This window comes from Rhizopus microsporus (genome assembly GCF_002708625.1).
Source record: "Rhizopus microsporus ATCC 52813 unplaced genomic scaffold scaffold_2, whole genome shotgun sequence".
In the NCBI taxonomy this organism is placed as follows: Eukaryota; Fungi; Mucoromycota; class Mucoromycetes; order Mucorales; family Rhizopodaceae; genus Rhizopus; species Rhizopus microsporus.
In genome coordinates, this window is record NW_019671917.1 from 1,689,554 (window position 1) to 1,709,218 (window position 19,665).

At 36.3% G+C, this 19,665-nt stretch overlaps 8 protein-coding genes across 8 annotated transcripts; 4 read left to right on the forward strand and 4 right to left on the reverse strand.

The window, feature by feature from the left end:
- Positions 1-52: 52 nt before the first annotated feature.
- Positions 53-2,696, forward strand: RHIMIDRAFT_234153 (VID27-domain-containing protein; the record flags this gene model as incomplete). Its single annotated transcript, XM_023608107.1, has 11 exons — positions 53-186; positions 239-330; positions 388-485; positions 536-693; positions 748-998; positions 1,051-1,286; positions 1,341-1,428; positions 1,480-1,881; positions 1,936-2,414; positions 2,469-2,603; positions 2,652-2,696. The coding sequence occupies 11 exons, from the start codon at positions 53-55 to the stop codon at positions 2,694-2,696; spliced, it is 2,118 nt and encodes a 705-aa protein (XP_023470258.1).
- Positions 2,697-3,912: 1,216 nt separating this feature from the next.
- Positions 3,913-4,540, reverse strand: RHIMIDRAFT_234155 (uncharacterized protein; the record flags this gene model as incomplete). Its single annotated transcript, XM_023608108.1, has 4 exons — positions 3,913-4,084; positions 4,134-4,243; positions 4,291-4,318; positions 4,377-4,540. 4 exons carry the CDS (start codon positions 4,538-4,540, stop codon positions 3,913-3,915), a joined length of 474 nt encoding a protein of 157 aa, XP_023470259.1.
- Positions 4,541-4,887: 347 nt separating this feature from the next.
- On the reverse strand, positions 4,888-5,957 carry RHIMIDRAFT_197380 (phosphoribosyl pyrophosphokinase; the record flags this gene model as incomplete). The annotated part of the gene is made up of 3 exons (XM_023606199.1): positions 4,888-5,001; positions 5,052-5,364; positions 5,422-5,957. The coding sequence occupies 3 exons, from the start codon at positions 5,955-5,957 to the stop codon at positions 4,888-4,890; spliced, it is 963 nt and encodes a 320-aa protein (XP_023470260.1).
- A 1,140-nt stretch (positions 5,958-7,097) lies between these two features.
- RHIMIDRAFT_266321 (uncharacterized protein) lies at positions 7,098-7,913 on the forward strand. Its single transcript, XM_023611901.1, has one exon. It carries the CDS (start codon positions 7,217-7,219, stop codon positions 7,586-7,588), a length of 372 nt encoding a protein of 123 aa, XP_023470261.1. The 5' UTR covers positions 7,098-7,216; the 3' UTR covers positions 7,589-7,913.
- Positions 7,914-8,080: 167 nt separating this feature from the next.
- Positions 8,081-10,187, reverse strand: RHIMIDRAFT_266326 (MFS general substrate transporter). The gene is made up of 6 exons (XM_023611902.1): positions 9,834-10,187; positions 9,693-9,782; positions 9,461-9,637; positions 9,249-9,405; positions 8,941-9,195; positions 8,081-8,879 (listed from the first exon to the last, which is right to left on the reverse strand). The coding sequence occupies exons 1-6, from the start codon at positions 10,134-10,136 to the stop codon at positions 8,371-8,373; spliced, it is 1,491 nt and encodes a 496-aa protein (XP_023470262.1). The 5' UTR covers positions 10,137-10,187; the 3' UTR covers positions 8,081-8,370.
- A 138-nt stretch (positions 10,188-10,325) lies between these two features.
- Positions 10,326-12,099, reverse strand: RHIMIDRAFT_63420 (YL1-domain-containing protein). Its single transcript, XM_023615493.1, has 5 exons — positions 11,553-12,099; positions 11,397-11,488; positions 11,224-11,345; positions 10,978-11,178; positions 10,326-10,934 (listed from the first exon to the last, which is right to left on the reverse strand). Exons 1-5 carry the CDS (start codon positions 11,597-11,599, stop codon positions 10,350-10,352), a joined length of 1,047 nt encoding a protein of 348 aa, XP_023470263.1. The 5' UTR covers positions 11,600-12,099; the 3' UTR covers positions 10,326-10,349.
- Positions 12,100-14,456: 2,357 nt separating this feature from the next.
- RHIMIDRAFT_198066 (uncharacterized protein) lies at positions 14,457-14,894 on the forward strand (the record flags this gene model as incomplete). The annotated part of the gene is made up of 1 exon (XM_023606251.1): positions 14,457-14,894. One exon carries the CDS (start codon positions 14,457-14,459, stop codon positions 14,892-14,894), a length of 438 nt encoding a protein of 145 aa, XP_023470264.1.
- A 2,912-nt stretch (positions 14,895-17,806) lies between these two features.
- Positions 17,807-19,627, forward strand: RHIMIDRAFT_63446 (HMG-box). Its single transcript, XM_023615494.1, has 4 exons — positions 17,807-18,031; positions 18,131-18,299; positions 18,362-18,862; positions 18,922-19,627. Exons 2-4 carry the CDS (start codon positions 18,165-18,167, stop codon positions 19,516-19,518), a joined length of 1,233 nt encoding a protein of 410 aa, XP_023470265.1. The 5' UTR covers positions 17,807-18,031; positions 18,131-18,164; the 3' UTR covers positions 19,519-19,627.
- The last annotated feature ends 38 nt before the right edge of the window (positions 19,628-19,665 follow it).

Here is a 19,665-nt window from a genome sequence, read left to right on the forward strand (position 1 = left end):
AAAGATATCTCTTCCTTGGGAAGCCCCTTTTTCTTTTTCTTCATTTTTTAAAATGTTTGATATACTCGACCGGACATTAGCTTTACCCTTTTTTAGCGAAAGAACAAAGAAAGAGATTATCGATCTCAAGTACGGATATTTTTCATTCTATTACAATGATGGACATCGTACTGTAAAACAATTGCTGTAAGATTAAAATACACTTAATCATATGGTGTTGTAATTCTTTTGATGATAGATATAAGGATGCAGTTCTTTCTATTAGACGAAAGGAGTTACCTTATACTTACGAACTTGTTGTTTCTGGTACTTCCGAACCTGGTTGTCCATGTAAGAATAATACTCCGTCTGCTCATATATCTTCCTTTTTTTAACTGTAAACGATAGATGAAAACCAGCAGATTTTCAAGGTTCAAAAAACAATGGAGCTTCAACTTTATCGAATCAATATGAATCAAGACATATGTTTTACATGGACAATCAAGGTAAAGATCATGAAAGATTTAGACACAACTTTCTCAACATTTAGAATTAGGAGTGTGGGGAATCCTTTGAATTTGTATGCAACCATGCCGTTTCTGAGGAATATACAGAGGTCTTTATGGCAGTCGCTTACGAATGTATCTATGAGGATGAATACAAATCAGGCCGAGAATTCATCACTGATCAAAAAATTAGCGCCATTTATTCTCCGTGAGTACTCTATAGTTTGATAATAATCCGAATCTATTAATGAAATGTTCCTAGTCACTTGGAGAAAAAGATATGTTCCGAAATATTAAAGAAAAGACCCGAAAGTCATAGCATATTCATTCCAGAAGATACAAACTCCTCATCTACATTTGTTCAGTATGTCCCCTTTAAAGGCAATAATCCTGTTCATGGCACATCTTTGTTTGTGATTGAAGCAAGCTTTTCACTCTATCGACCCGACTTTCGAAACTATATTACCATTGGCAAGGTTCTTGTTAAAGTGACTGAACGTGGTCCTTTTAGATGTAACAAGATTACTTATATTCTACTTGTTTTACTAAATATTTCTTCTTCTAGACTGCCTTGAGATTCATGGATCATACGTTCCATCAATCTATCAAGAAGTAAACTGTAGTATGAACCCAGTCTTTAAACACAATGAAAAATCATTTAGCTGGAATTACTCAGAAGACTTGCGTATTTACTCTTTCAAGATTGTACCTTATGATCAAGAAATGTACAGTGGACTCAAGGTTCTTTTATCAAAGGCAATCTTTGAATCAGCATCACAATACTCGTTTTCTCGGCACAAGGTATACTCTAGGGTTTGTGTAGTCTAATAATATCTAATATGGAATATATAATAGAAAAATCATCAAGAGTTTATCGTCAATGCGATCGCACCTAATAATATTCCTCTCTCAAGTTCGAAACCAAAAGACATGGATGAACAAGGTAACTAAAATAACAACAGTGCATCCATTGGCTCACTATTGTATAAATTAGTCCATGTCAAGAAAAGTGACTCTGGCGTCTGTCTGGCGTACGACAATAAAATCGAAGTACCCGAAAGCCCTCATGACAAGGTCTTGTTTGATCAAAGCTCTTTAGGCAAAGACAGCATTATTTCGGTTAGTCAATCATCAAGCCTTTTGCTTGTTACTAGAGGAAACAACATTGGTATCTATTCTCAAGGATTTGGTCAAAAGATTTCACTTTCGCGACTTATTCAGGATGTTCATGACTTGGATCACAAATCCCCCATTCTTCCAACACATGCTATGCTCTTTGATCAGGATTCGAGTTACTTGATGTTTGATGTGAATGCAAAGAGCAACACTGTTTACAAAATGGACCTCAAACGTGAACAGGTTGTTGAAGAATGGAAAGCTTCTACTGAAGATCCATGTAAGTTAAGAGACGTCTTGATTTTATTGGCAACTCATCCTATTTCTTGTATAGTAATCGGTATCTGCCCAAGCTCATCATCAGGGAACTATAACAACCTAAACACGATCGTTGGCATCACCTCAAACTCTATATTCCGTATTGACCCTCGTCAGAAGGGCATCAATAAGATCTCTGATTGTGATTACAAGAAATACTCTAGTAAGCCTGAATTCTCTGCAGTCGCGTCCTCTCAATCCAAGTATGTTGCTGTTGGCAGCCAAAAGGGAGTGATCAGGCTTTTCGATGGGCTAAACACAGTTGCCACAATTACCTTACCTCCTATTGGTGAACCCATTATAGGCTTGGATGTCACGCCTGATGGTCACTACGTGGTCGCGACGTGTTCAAACTCTTTGGTATTCTTCCGTACATCTGGCAACCCTCAAGCTGTTATGTTACGAATTCTGCCTGAACATATCACCTTGATGAATGAAAAGGTTTCTTTCAAGCGAGCCTATTTTGATACTAAAGACGAAAACAACATCATCTGTGTAAGTGGTTATTGTACTCTTTTTATCACATACTAAAACAATCTTTCTTAATAGACAACCGGCTCATTTGTTGTTGTGTGGAACTTTAAACAAATTTGCAAAGGAAATCTTAGCAGTTATAGAATGCAACGATTGGATGCACCCATCATAACGAGTGCGAGTTGTTCTGCGGATCAAATTGTAGTGGCAGTAAGTTTGATAATCTCATACTTGACATCAACCTAATCAATTTATTAGTTTGACAATCGTTTAATAAAGCTTGACAAGGGACCATTATTATAAATAAAGATATTGTTTTTTTGTTTTTACATTTATTTATAAAGATTTCACTTACAATATTAATCCAAATCCATATCCATTGAATCATATTGAACTGAAGGTTGATGTATTATTTCTATATGCGTATGACGTCGATCCTGATTATGTTTCATCATCTCTTGTATAGCCAATTTGTCTCTGGGATCCGTTAGACTGAGCCATCATGAATCAATAGAAATACATATGAAAAAGCCTTTTTTTACTTACCCAGAATTGCTTAATACAAACTGAGGTATTTTTGGTTTTGAATTACCTGGATTTAGTTCTAAAGGAAGTCCACATGTGTCATCATCGATCAGTATTGTATGATCGACAACAAGCAGCATCATGTCATTCTCTTCCTCTTGCTCTTCGAGAAATTGATTGATATCATCAATTCTTACCACATTCTTATTACTTGTTATGCTATTGTTTATATCATAGATATATCGTTCATTGGGGCCTCCTAGTATATAAAAGAAGGTCGCATTACTCTTGTTTATATATTATAAACTGCTTTTCTTGTTTTACTTTGAAAGGTAATGGGGTTCTTGCTAGAATCTAGTGACATGGCTGCCATTTCGTTTGCAAAGCTTTCTTCGGATATAAACTTTTTTCTTGGTAAACCATTTATATAGTCTTCAGAGTCATAAGGGTGATCAAGTCGTTTATGTGAACCGCTTTCTGTGGATTGCATTCTAGAAAGAGGACAAACAAAAAAAGATAGTGATCGGTACTCGAAATTATGGTTGCTTGTCGCATAAACAAAATGGCTTGTGTGCAAATAGCAACACCTAAATTTTAAGGACCCCCTTTGTCTCGCTATTTCTATTATCTCCAAGCGTAATTATGAATGCATTGCTGAAAGATTACGCTTCAAAGCATGTGCCCCTTCATCATCTTCAAGTCGCTGTATTTCTACGCTTCTGTAGAAGAAGATTGCACGGTATTTTCAAGGCCAAACTCAATATGTGGTATTGTTAGTCACCTTTTAAGCTTATAAAGAGCATAATGTTTTTCTTATTATCAAGGTCATTTTATGCGTTAACTAATAAAACTCAACATATTATTTCAAATAGAAGGGACGTTTCAATCATCATTCACATAGGTCTTTGCTTTCTTACAAGCCTTTAGATGAATGCATTAGACCTTTCCTGATGAATTGTTGCTTCTTGTGTGTGAAATGGATACAATGCATTATTTATTCTGAACAACCACAGGGATATTTTGCTTCAATATTGTTGCAATCAAATAATGGCTTCTTTAGCCTTTCATTCACATTATTATGCATTGCACATAACCATTGAGAAGCAGCTGCTCTTGATGAAGTCTGTGGTGGGTATTGAGTAATCATTTGATTGAAATGACGGGCACTATATATTCATCTTAGTGGTATTAAAAAAAAAAAAGTGGTTCGCTTACCATTCTCCGCAAGGATACAACTTTGAAAAAAGAAACATGAATTCCTTCAGGGACTCTCGTTCCTGCTCTGTCGGGTTTTCAGGATATCTTGCCATCATCGTATGTAAAAACTATTGCTCTGAGTGAAAAAGTCCATGTTTAATCTATTCAAGCTTACCTTCCATGTTGCTCTTCCAAGCTCTGCTCTATTTAAAGGAAAGATGCTTTAATAATAAAACATTGCTTTCAGTTAATGTATATAACCTTTCTGTTTGATTCGTCATGTGTCCCATAATTACATGTGAATCTTGCTGAGAAATGGAAGATGCTGTCATGGTAGATTTAATCTGTTTACTATACAAGAGAAGTATGGTCGCAGTAACAAGCATGACCAAGGTGACCACGGCTACTGTCCCTATTCTCTTCATATTTTTCTTTAAAAGCAAAAAGAGAAAACGTATAAAATCTTAACTTCTCCTTATACTTTATTCGGAATTATTAGGACGCTTTTAGAAATATGGAATAAAGAATAAAATTTGGCTTCAAAAGTAGATATCGCAGGAAGATATATTATAAAACACTGCCAGAAGAAGCAAAGTAAAATAATACGGATGCCATAGCTTTTGTGGGATTATGCTGATAGTAGCACCAAGACGAAATAACAACATTTCTGAATTAAAGAAATAATCTAAAAGACTTGCATTGATTTATTGTGATGATTTTTAAAAGTTTTTTGTGTTGTGTATATAAATATGCTAAATAATTATGAAAATGCTTATTCAGGAGCATGAGAAAACAAGTAGGATACAGATTCACCATTGTGAGTTCTACGGATAGCTTCAGCAAGAGTAGGAGAAATATCAATTACATCAAGTTTAGGGCAAATGGCCTATTTGGTTTGGTTACTATGATATACGCACATTATGATTGGTTACTTACCATCTTATCTTGATGAGGGATAGTGTTTGTCACAACGAGCTTCTCAATGACAGATTCATTAATAACCTTGATGGCCTTACCAGAAAGAATACCGTGAGCAACAATAGCATACACCTTGACAGCGCCATTTTCAACCAAAGTTTTAGCAGCTAATCCAAGAGTACCACAAGTATCTGCCATATCATCCACTAAAATAGCAATCTTGCCCGTAACATCACCTACCAACACCATACGAGATACTTCGTTGGCTCTCTTACGCTCTTTGTGGATCAAGGCAAAATCGAGCTCAAGTCTGTCGGCAATTGAAGTGGCACTATTTTATAAAAAATGTGAGCTGATGATGACAAGGATCAGGGTATTAAGAACTTACCGTTTGGCGCCACCTGCATCGGGGGAAACAATGATAGCATTCTTCCAATCGGGAATCTTTGTACGAATATACTTGATCATTGATGGTTCACAGTACAAATTGTCTACAGGAATGTTAAAGAAACCTTGGATTTGAGAAGCATGGAGATCCATGGTGATGACATGGTTTGCACCAGCCACAGTCAGCATATTAGCGGTTAATTTAGCAGTAATAGGAGCACGACTTTTGTCTTTTTTATCTTGTCTAGCATATGGGAAGCAGGGGATAACAGCAGTGATTCTGCGAGCAGAGGCAGTCTTGCAGGCATTAATCAAAATCAAAAGCTCCATCAAATTATCGTTGATTTCACCACAACCAGATTGAATAATAAATACATCTTCATCACGAACAGATTCACCAACAGTAACAGAAGTTTCTTGATTGGAATACTTCATGACGACAGCCTTGGCTAAATCAATACCCATACGACTAGCTACAAGCTTGGCAAGTTCAGGGTGGGAGTTACCCGTGAATATCTTGATGGCGTTATCAGACATTTGTATACTATTGGCTTTCACTGGGTATTTGCTTCGTTTTCACTTTCTTGGTTGAAAGGATCTTTACAAAAAAGGAACTTTGTTGGATAAAAAAGAACAAAAGAAACGAAAAAAAGCAGAAAGTCCCATAATTCAGACTCAGTAGTGACTCTTCTGATCGAGATGATGACTGCATTGCTTCTTGTGGGTATATGATGCCCTACATCCTTGTTGTCTCTTTCTCCGTCCGTTCCTCTTTATCCTTTTATCTTTTTTTATCAACAAGGTTGGAGAGCTTTTTTGGTATGGATACTTTTGTTTAATTAAGACATGGTTATTTGGTTCTTTTTTTTTATACAGTCAAACCTATGGAATTGTCACTCTGATTAAAAACAATTGTCGGCACTAGCTAAAATTGGCGTCCATTTCTGTCCCTTAAAAAAATGTAACACATTGGAAGTACGTTTTTGATCGCAAGCCTTTTCTGACGTCGCACATCATCCCCACTGTTAAAAGTTTAATATTCTTCGCCCCTCCTTCTAAGCACACCTCTCACTGCGAGTTGTGGCTTACAAAAAAAAAGTACCCCAAGCTGCGTGATTATGATTCTGCTGTATATCAGCATTCGATGCATTTGATTTACCCAAAGGCGAACAACAAAAAAAGCTTATGATTACTTTGCTGGGTGATTTTCAACCTATAGCATATACAGGTGACAAAGGATGTGAGTTCAACCTCTTGACAGCACCCAGCGTTGTAAATCGCTCGGTATTCAATCAACAACATCGAAAGCCCTCGTTTTTCTCCACGACACCGATGAAAAGGAAGTATTCTGATGAGCGTTTGAGTATCACCCAGCCCTGAAAGAACGCGCTTTCAAATGAGCCTTATGTTGAACTGGATAGCAACCTTTCCACTTGGCCGAACGGTGACTGTAATGTGTTTGACATGAATCATTATAATAACTCGAGTATAATTTTACAGTAAAGCATATATTCTACTTTACATTCCTCTATCGCATGTGAAAAGAATAAGAGTGCTGACAACATTGATAAATAATCACACTGACGACATTAATATAAATAGCAGCCATAGATTTTCTCTCCCTATAAAACGTACATGCGTCTTATTTTAATAATACTCTTTACTTCTTTTCAACAAGAATCTTATTCGCAAGTTATCGACTTACTCGCCTTTTCAAATAACAGTCAAAGCGAAATACAACAGACTAGATTCAGTCGCCGTCGCTGCGGTATTTATGCGTTAGAGCTTTTGAAAGCATGGTTTTTATTGAAAAAAATAAGACCCTGCTTGTAAACTATGCAAAGATATATGGGCGGCTTCCTTCCACAGACGCACACTATGAAGGGACAGCCTTGAGAAGGAGCGAAGCTCCGTTAACCTCCTTTCCTGGGATAAACACACGATATGAACATGTTGAGCTGGCCATATTGAAAAATAGTGACAACAGCAATAAACTGGTATCGGGAACCAAAACAATGAATGAATTGATCACATCTTCTATACGAATTGATGTTGATGAGACGCCAACAATTAGATCATTCAGTTCAAATGGTTTCAAATCGACGAAAGGAGCGCAAATATTTGTGCAACAGTCGCATTTGGAATACTTCACCAGGATGTTTGGGTAACAATCACATCAATGCGAGTCAAACGATTTTAGCCAGCATCTTCTCTATCCTTTTGATCAGTATGTTCAATCACGGCAATTTCGTTCAAGTTTTCATCGACTATCTACATACCTTTGCTGCCGCTCGCCGTCAAAAGTAATAGTACTGATCTCCGTTATTCAAAGAGGGTCCTTTTTAGCCTTGTAATAAAAATTTTTTCAATGACAGCAAAATGTGGGGGGGGGAGAACTTAATTAATTTTCACGTGATAAGGGTTCTACCCTTTGACCGCTGAGCGTGATCATTCAAATCAAAAATAGCAAGCAAAATAAGCCATGGGGTTTCTCCTGGTTCCTTGAAAGATAAATTAAAACTGTCAATTACGCCTGAGATATAGTACGTTTTTATATATCAATATATTCACTTGGAGTAGATCATTTATATCTCAAACAATGCTTTATTATAGACTATTAGTAGACTTTTCTAATACAATTAGAATTGAAATTAAGTAATGTTGCATAATACAGCATAAAAGAGCTATTGCATACACTTTACTTTAAAAGAATAACAGGAAAGCTATGACCTTTATATCCTGTACTGCTACTGTTCTGCTTGTATCAACATACATCTTGCTCGTATCTTTTTTTTGAAAAGAAAAACAGGCAATATCGAGTATATTTCATATAACTGCTAAAAATTCACCATCTATTCTCATTTCATTCTTTTAGTCATTCTTTATTTTAAATAGAAATTAATATTAATTAGTAAGAAAGTAGTAGTGTTTTCTAAATATAATACAATGTTTATGACAGATATCTGAATCCAGGATGAAGATCACAGAGCTCTTCACCAGCTGCTTCCTTTTCAAATTCTTCGGGCGTTAATCTATCTCTTCTAGCATTTTCTCTCATCAAGAGCCATTTAAACAAGAGACTAAAGAAGACTGCACCACACATCAGTCCCAAGGCAGCAGAATTAGCACGAGCATAAAGAGGTGCGTCGTTAGCACGATAAATCTGTCCACCGATTGCTCCGCCAATGTTGCCAACGGAAATGATAAAAGCACAAGCTACACCACGCTTTGTGTGACCACCGATGTTGTTTGTAAACCAAGAAAGCATAGCGGGGACATTCGCAAAGACACCAGTTGTGGCAATACAAGCCGCAATATACATGGCAACCGGGCCGTGGTTACGGAGACCAACCAAAAGAGCATAGCCAAGTGCACCCACAGCAGCAGGTACAGCAAGATGAAGACCACGCTCACGTCTCTTGTCAGCATCCATTGCTACCACGACAGTAACGGCACAGGCTATGCATATAAAAGTTATTTGTTGATAACCAACTCCCAGCGAAACAAAGAGTAAGCTTACCTATAGCATATGGAGGTGCAGACATCGCCTGCGCGCGCAGGTCAGTGAAACCCATACCTTGGATGATGCTGGGCAGGAACAAACTAAGGCTGTAAAGGGGTGTAGCACAACAGATATAGATGATACAATGCATGTACACCTTATAGTCCGTGAATACTGCCCAGAATTGCTTCCAGGAGAAGTGAGTTTCAGTGGATGGACCTGCATCTTCTTTCAAGCGATGAATAATAATCTCACGTTCTCGTTCATTGATGACTAAAAAAAAAGTATAAGTTTCACACACCTTTGACAAATTCCCAAGTACGTACATTTTGAATTCTCTGGGAAGTCGGGAAGGAAAAAGTAGGAGATGAATGCGAGAATTAACGTGGGAAGTGCTTCGATGATAAAAATCCATTGCCAACCGTGAAGGCCTCTGATGCCGTCCATTTGCATAATGCCATAAGCTAAAACGCCTCCAAATGCCTAAAGAAGCAATAGGTTAACCCTCATTTAGTTATGATCAATTGTGTATAATTACGCCGGCCACAGTAGAACAGGCGAAAAAGATGGCCACTCTTGTTGCTTGTTCCGCGCGAGTATACCACAAAGATAAGTAAAAGATGACGCCTGGGAATAAACCTGCCTCGGTTATGCCCAAAAAGAAACGAGCAGCCAATAGGCCTGCTGTATTCGTACAAGCAGCCATAGCAGCCATCTGTGATAAAAGGGGATTGGCGTTCTTTCTCTAATTACAGATATATACAACTTACGACTGTGCCCCAACTGATCATCACAATTGGAATCCATTTACTCGGGCCAATAAACTTGAGAATCAAATTTGATGGTACTTCAAATAGGATCTACACATGTATAAATTAAGGAGACATGATTCAAGATAGAATATAACTTACATAGCCAATAAAAAAAATGGATAAAGCAATGTTGAAATCACTTGGGGTGATATTCAGATCCTTAGTAATACCAGCAAGTTTAGCATTACCAATATTGACTCTGTCTAGGAATGAGCAGAGATAGAGAAGACCGAGAAAGGGTATAATTCGTAAATCTAGTTTCCACAAGACAGCCTTCACTTCTTCAGGTGAAGGTGGAATGAATTCTTTTGAATCACTTCCGACTGAATATTCTTCTTCTGGTCCTTTATATTCTATAAAATCAGCTTTCTTTGCTGAATCTGTTTTCTCTATATTTGACATGTAGATGAAAGAAAAAAACGGCAAGATGTAAGGTAGACACAGAGCTTTTTATGCATTTATGCAGTCCTTTTTGCGTCATTTAGCTGGGATCACGCAGCTATTGGGCCGGAGAGTAATTTTAACTTCAGACTCTCCAAGTTTCTTATTCAGCAAAATGACTAACTCTGTTTTTAGCCAATAATAATTTAACCCTGCTGTTTATTGGTACTTTTATTATACATTCCATCCCTCTGGAGTACCATTGGCACTAGGTAGATTACCCAAATAGATTCCAAGAGTAGGCGACCAGTTCATCTGGTTATCCAGGCATGATTTTATGACTTTGTATGCGTCCAAATTAGCAAATGGTACAGCTGTACAAGGATCTCTATATTTTGCTGTTTCACCACTGATGGGACACAAGATCGGTTTATTTGGTTTTGGCTCTTTAACCAACCAAGGTGATAAATGGTGAATGAGTCCAGCTGAGTCAAGGTCAAGCTCATCTTTTTTTTCATCCTCAGTCTCTTCCACAAACGTGATCAAATTTCTTCCCATTGGTTCAAAGAGCTCCTTGTCCTCGCTTGCTTCTCCATCTCCATCTTCTGTACAACGCTCAATGAACGAATGATATCGTATGAAGGGTCCACTAAGTTCCTTATCACCCTTAATTTTAGCATTCGCTTTACGTTCTGATTCCTTCTTTTGCCATTCGAGTAAGGATGACTTATTCTTTTCTTCTGTCACTGCTGCCTCTGCTAGTAATTCTTCTTGTGTCAATTCGGCGCTTACTGCGCGATCTCTTTTGGGTTGAAGTGCCTGAGAATACTTTAGAATGAGGCTTCTAATGTTGTTTATCTACCTTTTTCTTTTCATGCTCTTTTATCTGATCTTCCAATAATATACGGTTCAGCATAGTATTTCTTCTCGATGACTGTCGTACCGTACGATCTTCTCTATCCTGCACGGTATCCACGTCTCTTTTTCTTTTCCGCTGTTCAGTTGGTTTCCGTGTAACTTTAAATGCTTTGGGTATAGTGGGATTAAATGTGCTTTTGCGAGACTATACAAATGAGTAAATATGACGATCGTATGCGTGAATACGTACTTTCTTTTCTTCCTTCGCAATCTTTTTATCCATTTCTTGGCCTTCTTCTATTTGCTCTTGTTCGCCTTCTGAAGAATCAAGATCAAAATCTGAATCAACAACATCCTCTTCTTCTTCCATCACTGTATTCTATAATCAATCACCATGATCTCGCTCTAGTTTTATAATCTTACTTTGTTCTGGAAATTCTTGATCGCTTTCGTCATTCTCTTTATATTCAAACAGTTCCTCCATTTCTATTTCTTGATTAAGCAGTGCTCGCATCCTTTTTGAAATTTAAGTTTAGTATAAAGCATGGTCGTCTTTTTTTTTTTGCAAGTAGAGTTTACCTACTGCCAGCATTTGGACGCCTTTCACGTTCTTTAGCAAATGACATTGTACAATTTTTAATTAGAAGAACACTCACACACTCACACACTCACACTCACACACTGTCTCCCAAGGTTGCCTTGAGGCAAATTTTGAGCTCAGACGGGACGACCTTTGTGTCAAAGTGACTTTGGCGAAATGCATAATCGTTCTTAGCGTAACCGAAAGAATTGTATATTGTCTTATTTACAACAAGAGAGTCTTTCTACAAACTAGCGGGTTAATAATCGTATAGTTCAATGAATGTAATCTCTAACAGCAGAGATACCCCTACTCTAAACGGTTTTTTAGGGAACATCACAATCCCATATCTTTGGGTATAAATTCCTTGTATGAATCTTGTTTAAGAAATATGACTTGTTTTGAATGAAAAAGATGCATCTAGAACAGCACTCTCTCCCCTTATTTTGTATTGGGGAGTCTCGTGTGATTCTTGAACATGAACTTTTAGCTGTACAGGAGGAATAAAGAAAAGAAGGATAAGCATATTCACCCTAATGATACACGGTAAATAAAGGCCTGGAGGCATAGTTTTGTAATTCAGCAAAACTATCGATGCTGACAAAATAGTTATTTTTGATAAATATACATCCATCAAAGCATTGTTAACGCTTTAACGATCATTGCTCCATTATGTACCAAGAAATAGGGTATTTCAGGAGTCACCCCATTTCATTGATAATAAAATTCAATATCCCAAAGCATGCATCCCTAGCATTCTTTTTTCATGATGTGAAAGAAATAATATAAAGATCAAGGGATCAAACATCAATATGTAAGGACTACAAAAAGCAACAAGCAGCAATAATTTTAGCTATACTTTAAAGAAGTTATGCATAGTCACCTTTATTACTCGTTTAAAGCAAGTGAAAACTAGATACAAAGGGATGAAAATAGTCGTCAGCATCATTATTCATATTTTTGGTCACCAACTCACAAATTATTGTTCCTCTCTTTATCAAAAATATCTATTTTATCCAATCGCATCTGTTTCCTGTTGGACTTGAGTAACTAAATTTAAGCTCGGTCCTATTTGATATCTCCATACTTCAATAGCATTTTAAACTTGTTGTCAAGCTTATAAACCCGAACAACCCCTCTTGTTCTTAAACCTTTTCATTATTAACAACACTCAACTCCTGAGTTAATGCCCTCATGTTTGGGGTAAAAAAAATACAGAAAGAGGAGACACTTAAGGTTATCAGGTCACAACAAGAAAAGGGTAAGAGTAGTACGAGCATCTTGTGCAATGGCCTAGAACAGAATCATTCAGACAAAAACCGAGGCACACCAATTGTTCTCCTTTGTGGCACTTGAATAAAAAACAGTGCTGCAGTTTCAAGGATGGAACCAGTTTGACATTTTGCACAAGTATTTACATAAATAAAAGCATAAAGGAGTAAAGTGCTGTCGTTTAAAATTGAAGGAGTAAAATTAAAAAAGTAAACAATAGTAACGGAAGCTGCGCATCGGAACGGTATCAATGGAATGAACAGAATTTGGGACCCACATCAGACCACGCAGTGCGTATATTTTTCCCCCTCTTTTTTTTTTTCGATCGGTGTTTCTGTTGTTAAACTTGAAGAAGAAGAAGAAAAGAAAGGCATCCTTTTATGTATTGTTTACTAAAGGTTTATAAACAAAGTAATTTATGGTTAACAGCCTTTTTTCTATCATTTACATAGTCTTTTTTTTATATATATTTGCTCTGGCGGACATAGATTCAAAAGATCACATGAGTCAAGATTAATTTGCTTGTTCCTTTTTTTTTTTTTGCTTGATCGGTTGAGTTAAACCATTCGTTAGATGTTATTTTTATGAATGACTTGGATTAACTTTGCATGCGACTTGTAATTTATAAAATGACACCTTACAAAATCACAAGGGCAAAAACATTTTCGCCTTGGGTTACGTTAAACAGATGAAAGCAAGTTTATGAAGCATACAAGTTCAATTCCAAGGCATTTCTCAATATGACTTAACCATAACTTGTAAATTAGCAATCGTGCTCTTGTCCTCCCTTTGAATGTTTCGGTTCAGTTTTCCGATTCCGTTCGCTCAAAAACAAAGTTGAGGAAATTCTGAAATCGTTGGAATAGATGTTTAATAAAATGTATATCATAAATGTTATTCATATTTGATGTATATTTAATAGATAAAGAGAGACATTATTGAAGCAATTAAATAGAATTGCATTTTTCTGCTAAAATGTTGTCATATCGATAACCGAAAAAAATTTTTTTTCTCAATGGTTGTTTAGTGACCTTAACGAGGCTTGTCGCCTAGGTGACATCCAGATGAAATAATTTTTGCCAACCGGAACTATAGATTTAGAAAGTAACACAAATGATACATTTGTTCTTTCTGTTAAAAAGAAAATCAAATGGCTACACAAGCGGGTTCCCTTGACGATTCTTTATTGTTTTCGGGTGCTGGGTCCCCCATTCGCCTTTCCAAAGGTATTGAATGAGGTATAATGGCAATGATGAGCATATGAAAGTACTAGAATAATGGGGGGATGATTGCATCATATCCATACATATTAACATGAGGACGAGATGATGTTTGTGGCCTAAGCTTCTCATGTTTATGAAAAAATAATTGTCGGAGAACAAAATAGTATTTTGGATATTAAATCAAAAAAGGAAACTTTCATTTATTAGCCTTTGAACAGACAGTTTCGGTGCCTGAACGTGGTCTCGCTCCGTCTGAACTTGTACATTTCAATTGATATAAATATAAGCTCCCAGTTCACTCGTTTTTTCTCAATTCATCTTTTCATTTCATTTTATATTTCTGTTTAACGCTGGTCGTTTCTTTTTCTTATTTTTTACACAACAAAAAAAAGCATTAACAACAACAAAATGTCTCGCTCTGTTTCTTTCATCATCTTTGCTATCCTTGCATTCGTTGCTTTGGTTTACGCAGCTCCCATTGACAGCAAATATTCATCCGAATTAGAAAAGAGAGGCAGTGGAATGAGTGGTACTTTTAAAGGTACTGGTACTTGGTTCTTACCTGCTACTGAAGGTGGATCTCAAGGCGCCTGTGGACCCGAAGAAAACAATAATTCCATGATCGTTGCCATGAACCGTCCTCAATATGGAAGCACGAGCAAGAAATCCAAGTGGTGTGGAAAGAGACTCAAGATCAAGGGCCCCAAAGGAACTGCTTATGCCAAGGTCAATGATGCTTGTCCTGAATGTAAGAAGGGTGATCTCGACCTTACTCCTATAGTATTCAAGAAGGTCATTGGTGATATGAACAAAGGTGTAGGCAAGATTACTTGGTCATTAGCCTAATTCGTTCGCCTATGTATTCTTTATGTACTCTAGATTCTTTTTCTCTTATATATATACACACACACATACATACATATATTCCCTCTTTTTTTTCTTAAAAAAAGTGTTCTGTATTATTATTCTTTTTAGTAAATAAAGACTTCTTAACACGTTTTATCACAAAGGAGATGGCAAAAAAAATTTTTTCTTTATACGATACTAAAACAATTGAAATCTATTGATTAAGATTGGTTGTGGGTTGTATCATATCCATGTTGGACAAAATACATTAGGGGTAACCTTACACGTGTGTGTGTGGATTTCTGTATGCTTGTGGCGGTGTATATTCTCAGGCACTTACCATAATGAGCCTCTGATGTTTCCAGCAATAGAACTTGGACATAAAATAAATTGACATTTATACATATTCACTTTCATCAGCTATAAAGGAATGTATTTCACTGACCACGCACACAATAGCTTAATTATGCAATACCTGTTATTAAAACTCCATCTTAATAAAGTGTACGAAAAACATGACAGCTGAATGTCGACCTTCCAACCAATATGATTTATATTCTGTTAGGTTATTGAAAGCATTAATGGATCTCCTTTTTATCACGAGAACAGACGTAATTTAGATGATCTTTATTACTATTTTGATTTCATATGCAATAAGGTACATTTGATAACGCCACATTAGATTATCAAACTAATCCACTGTTTAAATGATAATATAATTTATTTTATGCATAAAAGAGCACTTAAATAGACCTTCTAAGTCAAAAGTCTCGTCTACTATACCATATCGAATGAACACGTATTCTTTTTTGAGCTCTATAGTTTATCGCAACATTTTATTGTACGGCATATCATATATAAAAATGTATAATGATGTATAATTGTAATATCTAATGGAAAGTGCGTGTAGACACTTGAAAAATCAAATGCGCCAATACCACTTTTCAGCGAGAGAAACACTTGAATTTTCTCGATTGAGCTATTTTTGAAGCTGCTGCGTCACTGATATTTTTCAAACAAAAAACTGGTTGCTTGTCTGCCGCTTTAATTATGTGGCGATAGTATCCTTTGCTTTTTATTTTAACAAAACAGGCTTACTCATATTTTCACACAGAGAGCATATCCTTTTTAGTTATAAAAACATTTAAAGCATCGCATATTTGCTTGTGTGTCAAACTTCAATACGAATTGTTTTGATGTGTTCTCAGATGTGTTTGCTGAACTTCTCTCCCTTTTCTGCTTTAAAACTGGGAGAAAAATTCAAAGCGATTATGTACGGATGTGCTTTAAAAATGAACTTAAATTTTTTTGTACAGACATTTCATATTAATTCTTAATAGAGATAGCCACTTTCATAAAGAAAGAATGACGAAATCACAAGGCCCAGTTCGGGAGAATATAGTAGCACAAATTCGGCGACACATGTTTAAAGATCTTCCACTAAGCAACGATTGCTGTTTATATATTTTGAACGACCTGGTTTCCCCAAACAGGCTGGTGTATACGTGGTTGTATGAAAGATGCAGGTTAATTTGATGAGTTTGGGGCCACCTTTTGTTGATTGATGCAGAGTCAACATTAAAGTGAACACTTGTGCATTTAACAAAGTTGATGTTACTCTGAACTGCTCAACAAAGACTGCAAAAGATACGCTGTCAATAAGGTTTATTGAGCACGTCATCTGCTTCCATAGTGATGGTTTAACTTGTTTCAATTGTATCAAGGGTACGCTGTTCTCTAAAAAAGATTACTGTCCTCTTCTGTGCTACAGCCTCTTCTGGACATGCGTCTTTAGCGGGGTTTGGGATCTTGGCTTTTAGAAGAAAGTCCAAAGTCATTTCTAATGCTCAGCTGATACAGAAAAACGTATTCAATTCTAAGGATATCAATCATATTCTCCTAAGCTTAATCCAATTGAGCTGTTATGTCAAGAGTAAAGCAAAGCGAAATAGGATTCTGGAAAAAGAAGGGGTAATGGCTAAAATGAATAAGACATGCGATAGTGTACACTTGAATGACTTCAATCAGTTTCAGCGATCGTAGATGAGGATCTCATTGGGGAAACTTTTTTATCTTCTGGTTATAAAGAGTAATATACCAATGCTTTTGTTTTATGCTTAGCTAAACGTATTTCTGCATCTCCGGTTATACATTCAGAAAAGCTTATTTATTATAGCCACCTTATTGTTTAAATGTGAATATTATTAGAAATAAAGCAGAAAATCAATGATTATTAGAGATAAATCAAAGAAAAAAAATGGTTTACTTGGCTATCAGAGATGTTGTTGCTACCATAGTTCTGGATAGAATGTATTCTCGAGTATAAACAGATAAAAACACCACAAGCGGAAAATGAAACTCGGCTGCAGACCATATCTGCTCTCTCTGTCTTTTCATATTTCAGGAACTTGTATTTTATTCAAGAGGAATAAGTTTAATGAAGGGAAAATAAGATATACTTGTATAAAAAATAGTAAAGGGAAGGAAACTCTTTAGCATGTACAAAAATACATGTGTGCGTAAACAATCTCAACAGGCAGTTTAGCTGTTTCAAGATAACAATGTTCATGTGAATGAGATAAGCTTTGAATTTGCTTGGACCAAATTATTTCTACATCATCGATAAAAGAGATATCCAACTATATTGACGTTGATCTCTGCTTAAACTACGCGCATGTGTGTGCTACTGTCAACATCATGTAGAACAAACTATGTTTAACAAAAATGATGCGGGGAAGACGTGAAGTACGACGATACATTGTCATAAAACGTCAAAGTCAAAAGAAGAAAATAAGCACTCTATGAAAAAAAGGAGAAAACTATGCTATAAATATATGTGTATATGTATATATATATTGTTTCTCTGCAGGGACCTAGAGTCTATATAAGACGTGGCGTAAATTGCTAGGTTACCGAGCTTTTTTTTTGTCATGAACAAAGTCTTGTGTAATGCATAACTCAGTCCTTTTATACTATCTGAACGAGCTTCATTTCAATCTTAAGGATTATCTTTAACTTTTTTTTACTTGTTCATCAATAGAAATAGACGAGAACAATTGAGTCCATGGTACTTGAGCCATTGTGTATATTCTTCACTTCCCAGTAACACTTTCACACGAGAACTTTGGGAAATTAAGGTAACTATAAATATCCCTTTTTCTTTAGATCAGCATTATCTTTTTCTCTCTTTTTTTCTTTTTTCTTTTCTTTTCTTTCATTTCATTCATGATGACCAGTATAGTGTTGGACGATCAAATTGAATATTCAGAAATGATAAAAAATGCACGTCAAAAGGCACCTAACTCATTCTTACTGTTTTGTGCAAAAAGAAGGCATGAATCAAAAATAAGAGGACAGTATATAACTAGTAATCAATTATCAGAAGAATGGAAATTGATGTCAAAGGCAAGTCCTCCGTCAGGAGAACCATCCATTTAACCGTTATATTCATATCTCTTGTTGAATAGGAGCAAAAAGCAGAGTTTAAGAATCAATCGCAATGCATACAGTTTACGTTAGATATAGATAGTAGAATCAATAGTAATAGAAAACTAAACATATCAAACATATTATCGCCTTCTTCAATGGTTATTCCGAACGAAGAAGAACATCATCCATCCACCAAACATCATCATTCATTATATAATCATTATCTTCCAAGCATGTATCAACAACAAGAAGAGAGAGAAAAGAAGGATGTCCGATACAAGATTATTCCTAATTTAACATTTTCTGCTGCAGCTGAGGCGGCTGCTCTAGATTCACTCACGTTCAACACAAATGATATCAAACCCAGCTTGAGCACACAAAGAAAGTACGGTACTGCTCCCGAAAAAGTCAAACGTCCGCCCAATGCGTATCTCTTGTTTAATAGAGACATGCGACGCAAGTTGAAGGGTTATAACCAGGGCTTGTCTTCGGGTGAGATTAGTAAAAACATCAGTCAAAGATGGAAGCAGTTGTCACAGGCAAGCTGATGACTATTTTATCCCGAATTCATTCACTTATGCCCTTCTTGTATGCTTAGGCTGAAAGAGACGTTTACTTTAAAGAAGAGTCTCGGTTGAAGCAACAGCACAGTAATGAGCATTCCAACTTTATATATTGTAGAAGATCCAAGGCTGAACTAAAGCAAGCCGGCCTATTAAAAAAACTCCAAAAATGCAACAAGACTCAACAACAACAACAACAACAACAACAGGATTGTCAACGAAAGAAAAGTTACTACAAGAAAAAATCCTCATTAAGTGAGGGCGGTATTCCAGATCCAAGAGGCAGGAAAAAGAGGGAGCCCAACGACTGTCTACCGAAACACCCAATGTCAGCATATCTGCATTTTGCAAAAAAGATGCGGCCGATCATAAAAATGAAGTATCCAGACGCAAAGCTAGTTGACATTAGCAAACAGATAGGCTTAAAGTGGAGGTCGATGTCTCCAGCTGAGCTACAGCCATGGATTGAAATAGCAAATCAAGATAAAGCAAGGTATGCTCGAGAAATGAAGGCTCGATTAGATAATCAATCAAGTGTCATGGCAATCGCATCACCCACTGAAGAACTGGATAGTGAAACTATAGCTACTGTCGCTCAAATGGTAAATCCAGATCATGCTATTCATAGTTAATATGTGGTTTAACAATAATTATCGCAATATTTATTTGTACATTTTTTGTTATTTTATATATAAAGGGAATGAGCATAAAAAGAATGATAAGGAGTGAGAGGAAAAAAAGGGGGGGTATACAGGAGTTGTCTTTAGATATTAAGGCTT

Excerpts from the sequence above, each read along its gene's own strand:
- RHIMIDRAFT_266321 (XM_023611901.1), top strand. The coding sequence starts at position 7,217 with ATGGTTTTTATTGAAAAAAATAAGACCCTGCTTGTAAACTATGCAAAG.
- RHIMIDRAFT_266326 (XM_023611902.1), bottom strand. The coding sequence starts at position 10,136 with ATGTCAAATATAGAGAAAACAGATTCAGCAAAGAAAGCTGATTTTATA. Across the intron at positions 9,783-9,833 it reads CCATTTTTTTTATTGGCTAT|ATCCTATTTGAAGTACCATC; the intron begins GTAAGTTATATT and ends ATACATGTGTAG. Across the intron at positions 9,196-9,248 it reads CTTCCCAGAGAATTCAAAAT|TCATCAATGAACGAGAACGT; the intron begins GTACGTACTTGG and ends CTTTTTTTTTAG.
- RHIMIDRAFT_63420 (XM_023615493.1), bottom strand. The coding sequence starts at position 11,599 with ATGTCATTTGCTAAAGAACGTGAAAGGCGTCCAAATGCTGGCAGTAG. Across the intron at positions 11,346-11,396 it reads TCAAGAATTTCCAGAACAAA|TGATGGAAGAAGAAGAGGAT; the intron begins GTAAGATTATAA and ends TATAGAATACAG. Across the intron at positions 11,179-11,223 it reads TTGCGAAGGAAGAAAAGAAA|TCTCGCAAAAGCACATTTAA; the intron begins GTACGTATTCAC and ends TCATTTGTATAG.
- RHIMIDRAFT_63446 (XM_023615494.1), top strand. The coding sequence starts at position 18,165 with ATGATAAAAAATGCACGTCAAAAGGCACCTAACTCATTCTTACTGTTT. Across the intron at positions 18,300-18,361 it reads AATGGAAATTGATGTCAAAG|GAGCAAAAAGCAGAGTTTAA; the intron begins GCAAGTCCTCCG and ends CTTGTTGAATAG. Across the intron at positions 18,863-18,921 it reads GATGGAAGCAGTTGTCACAG|GCTGAAAGAGACGTTTACTT; the intron begins GCAAGCTGATGA and ends TTGTATGCTTAG.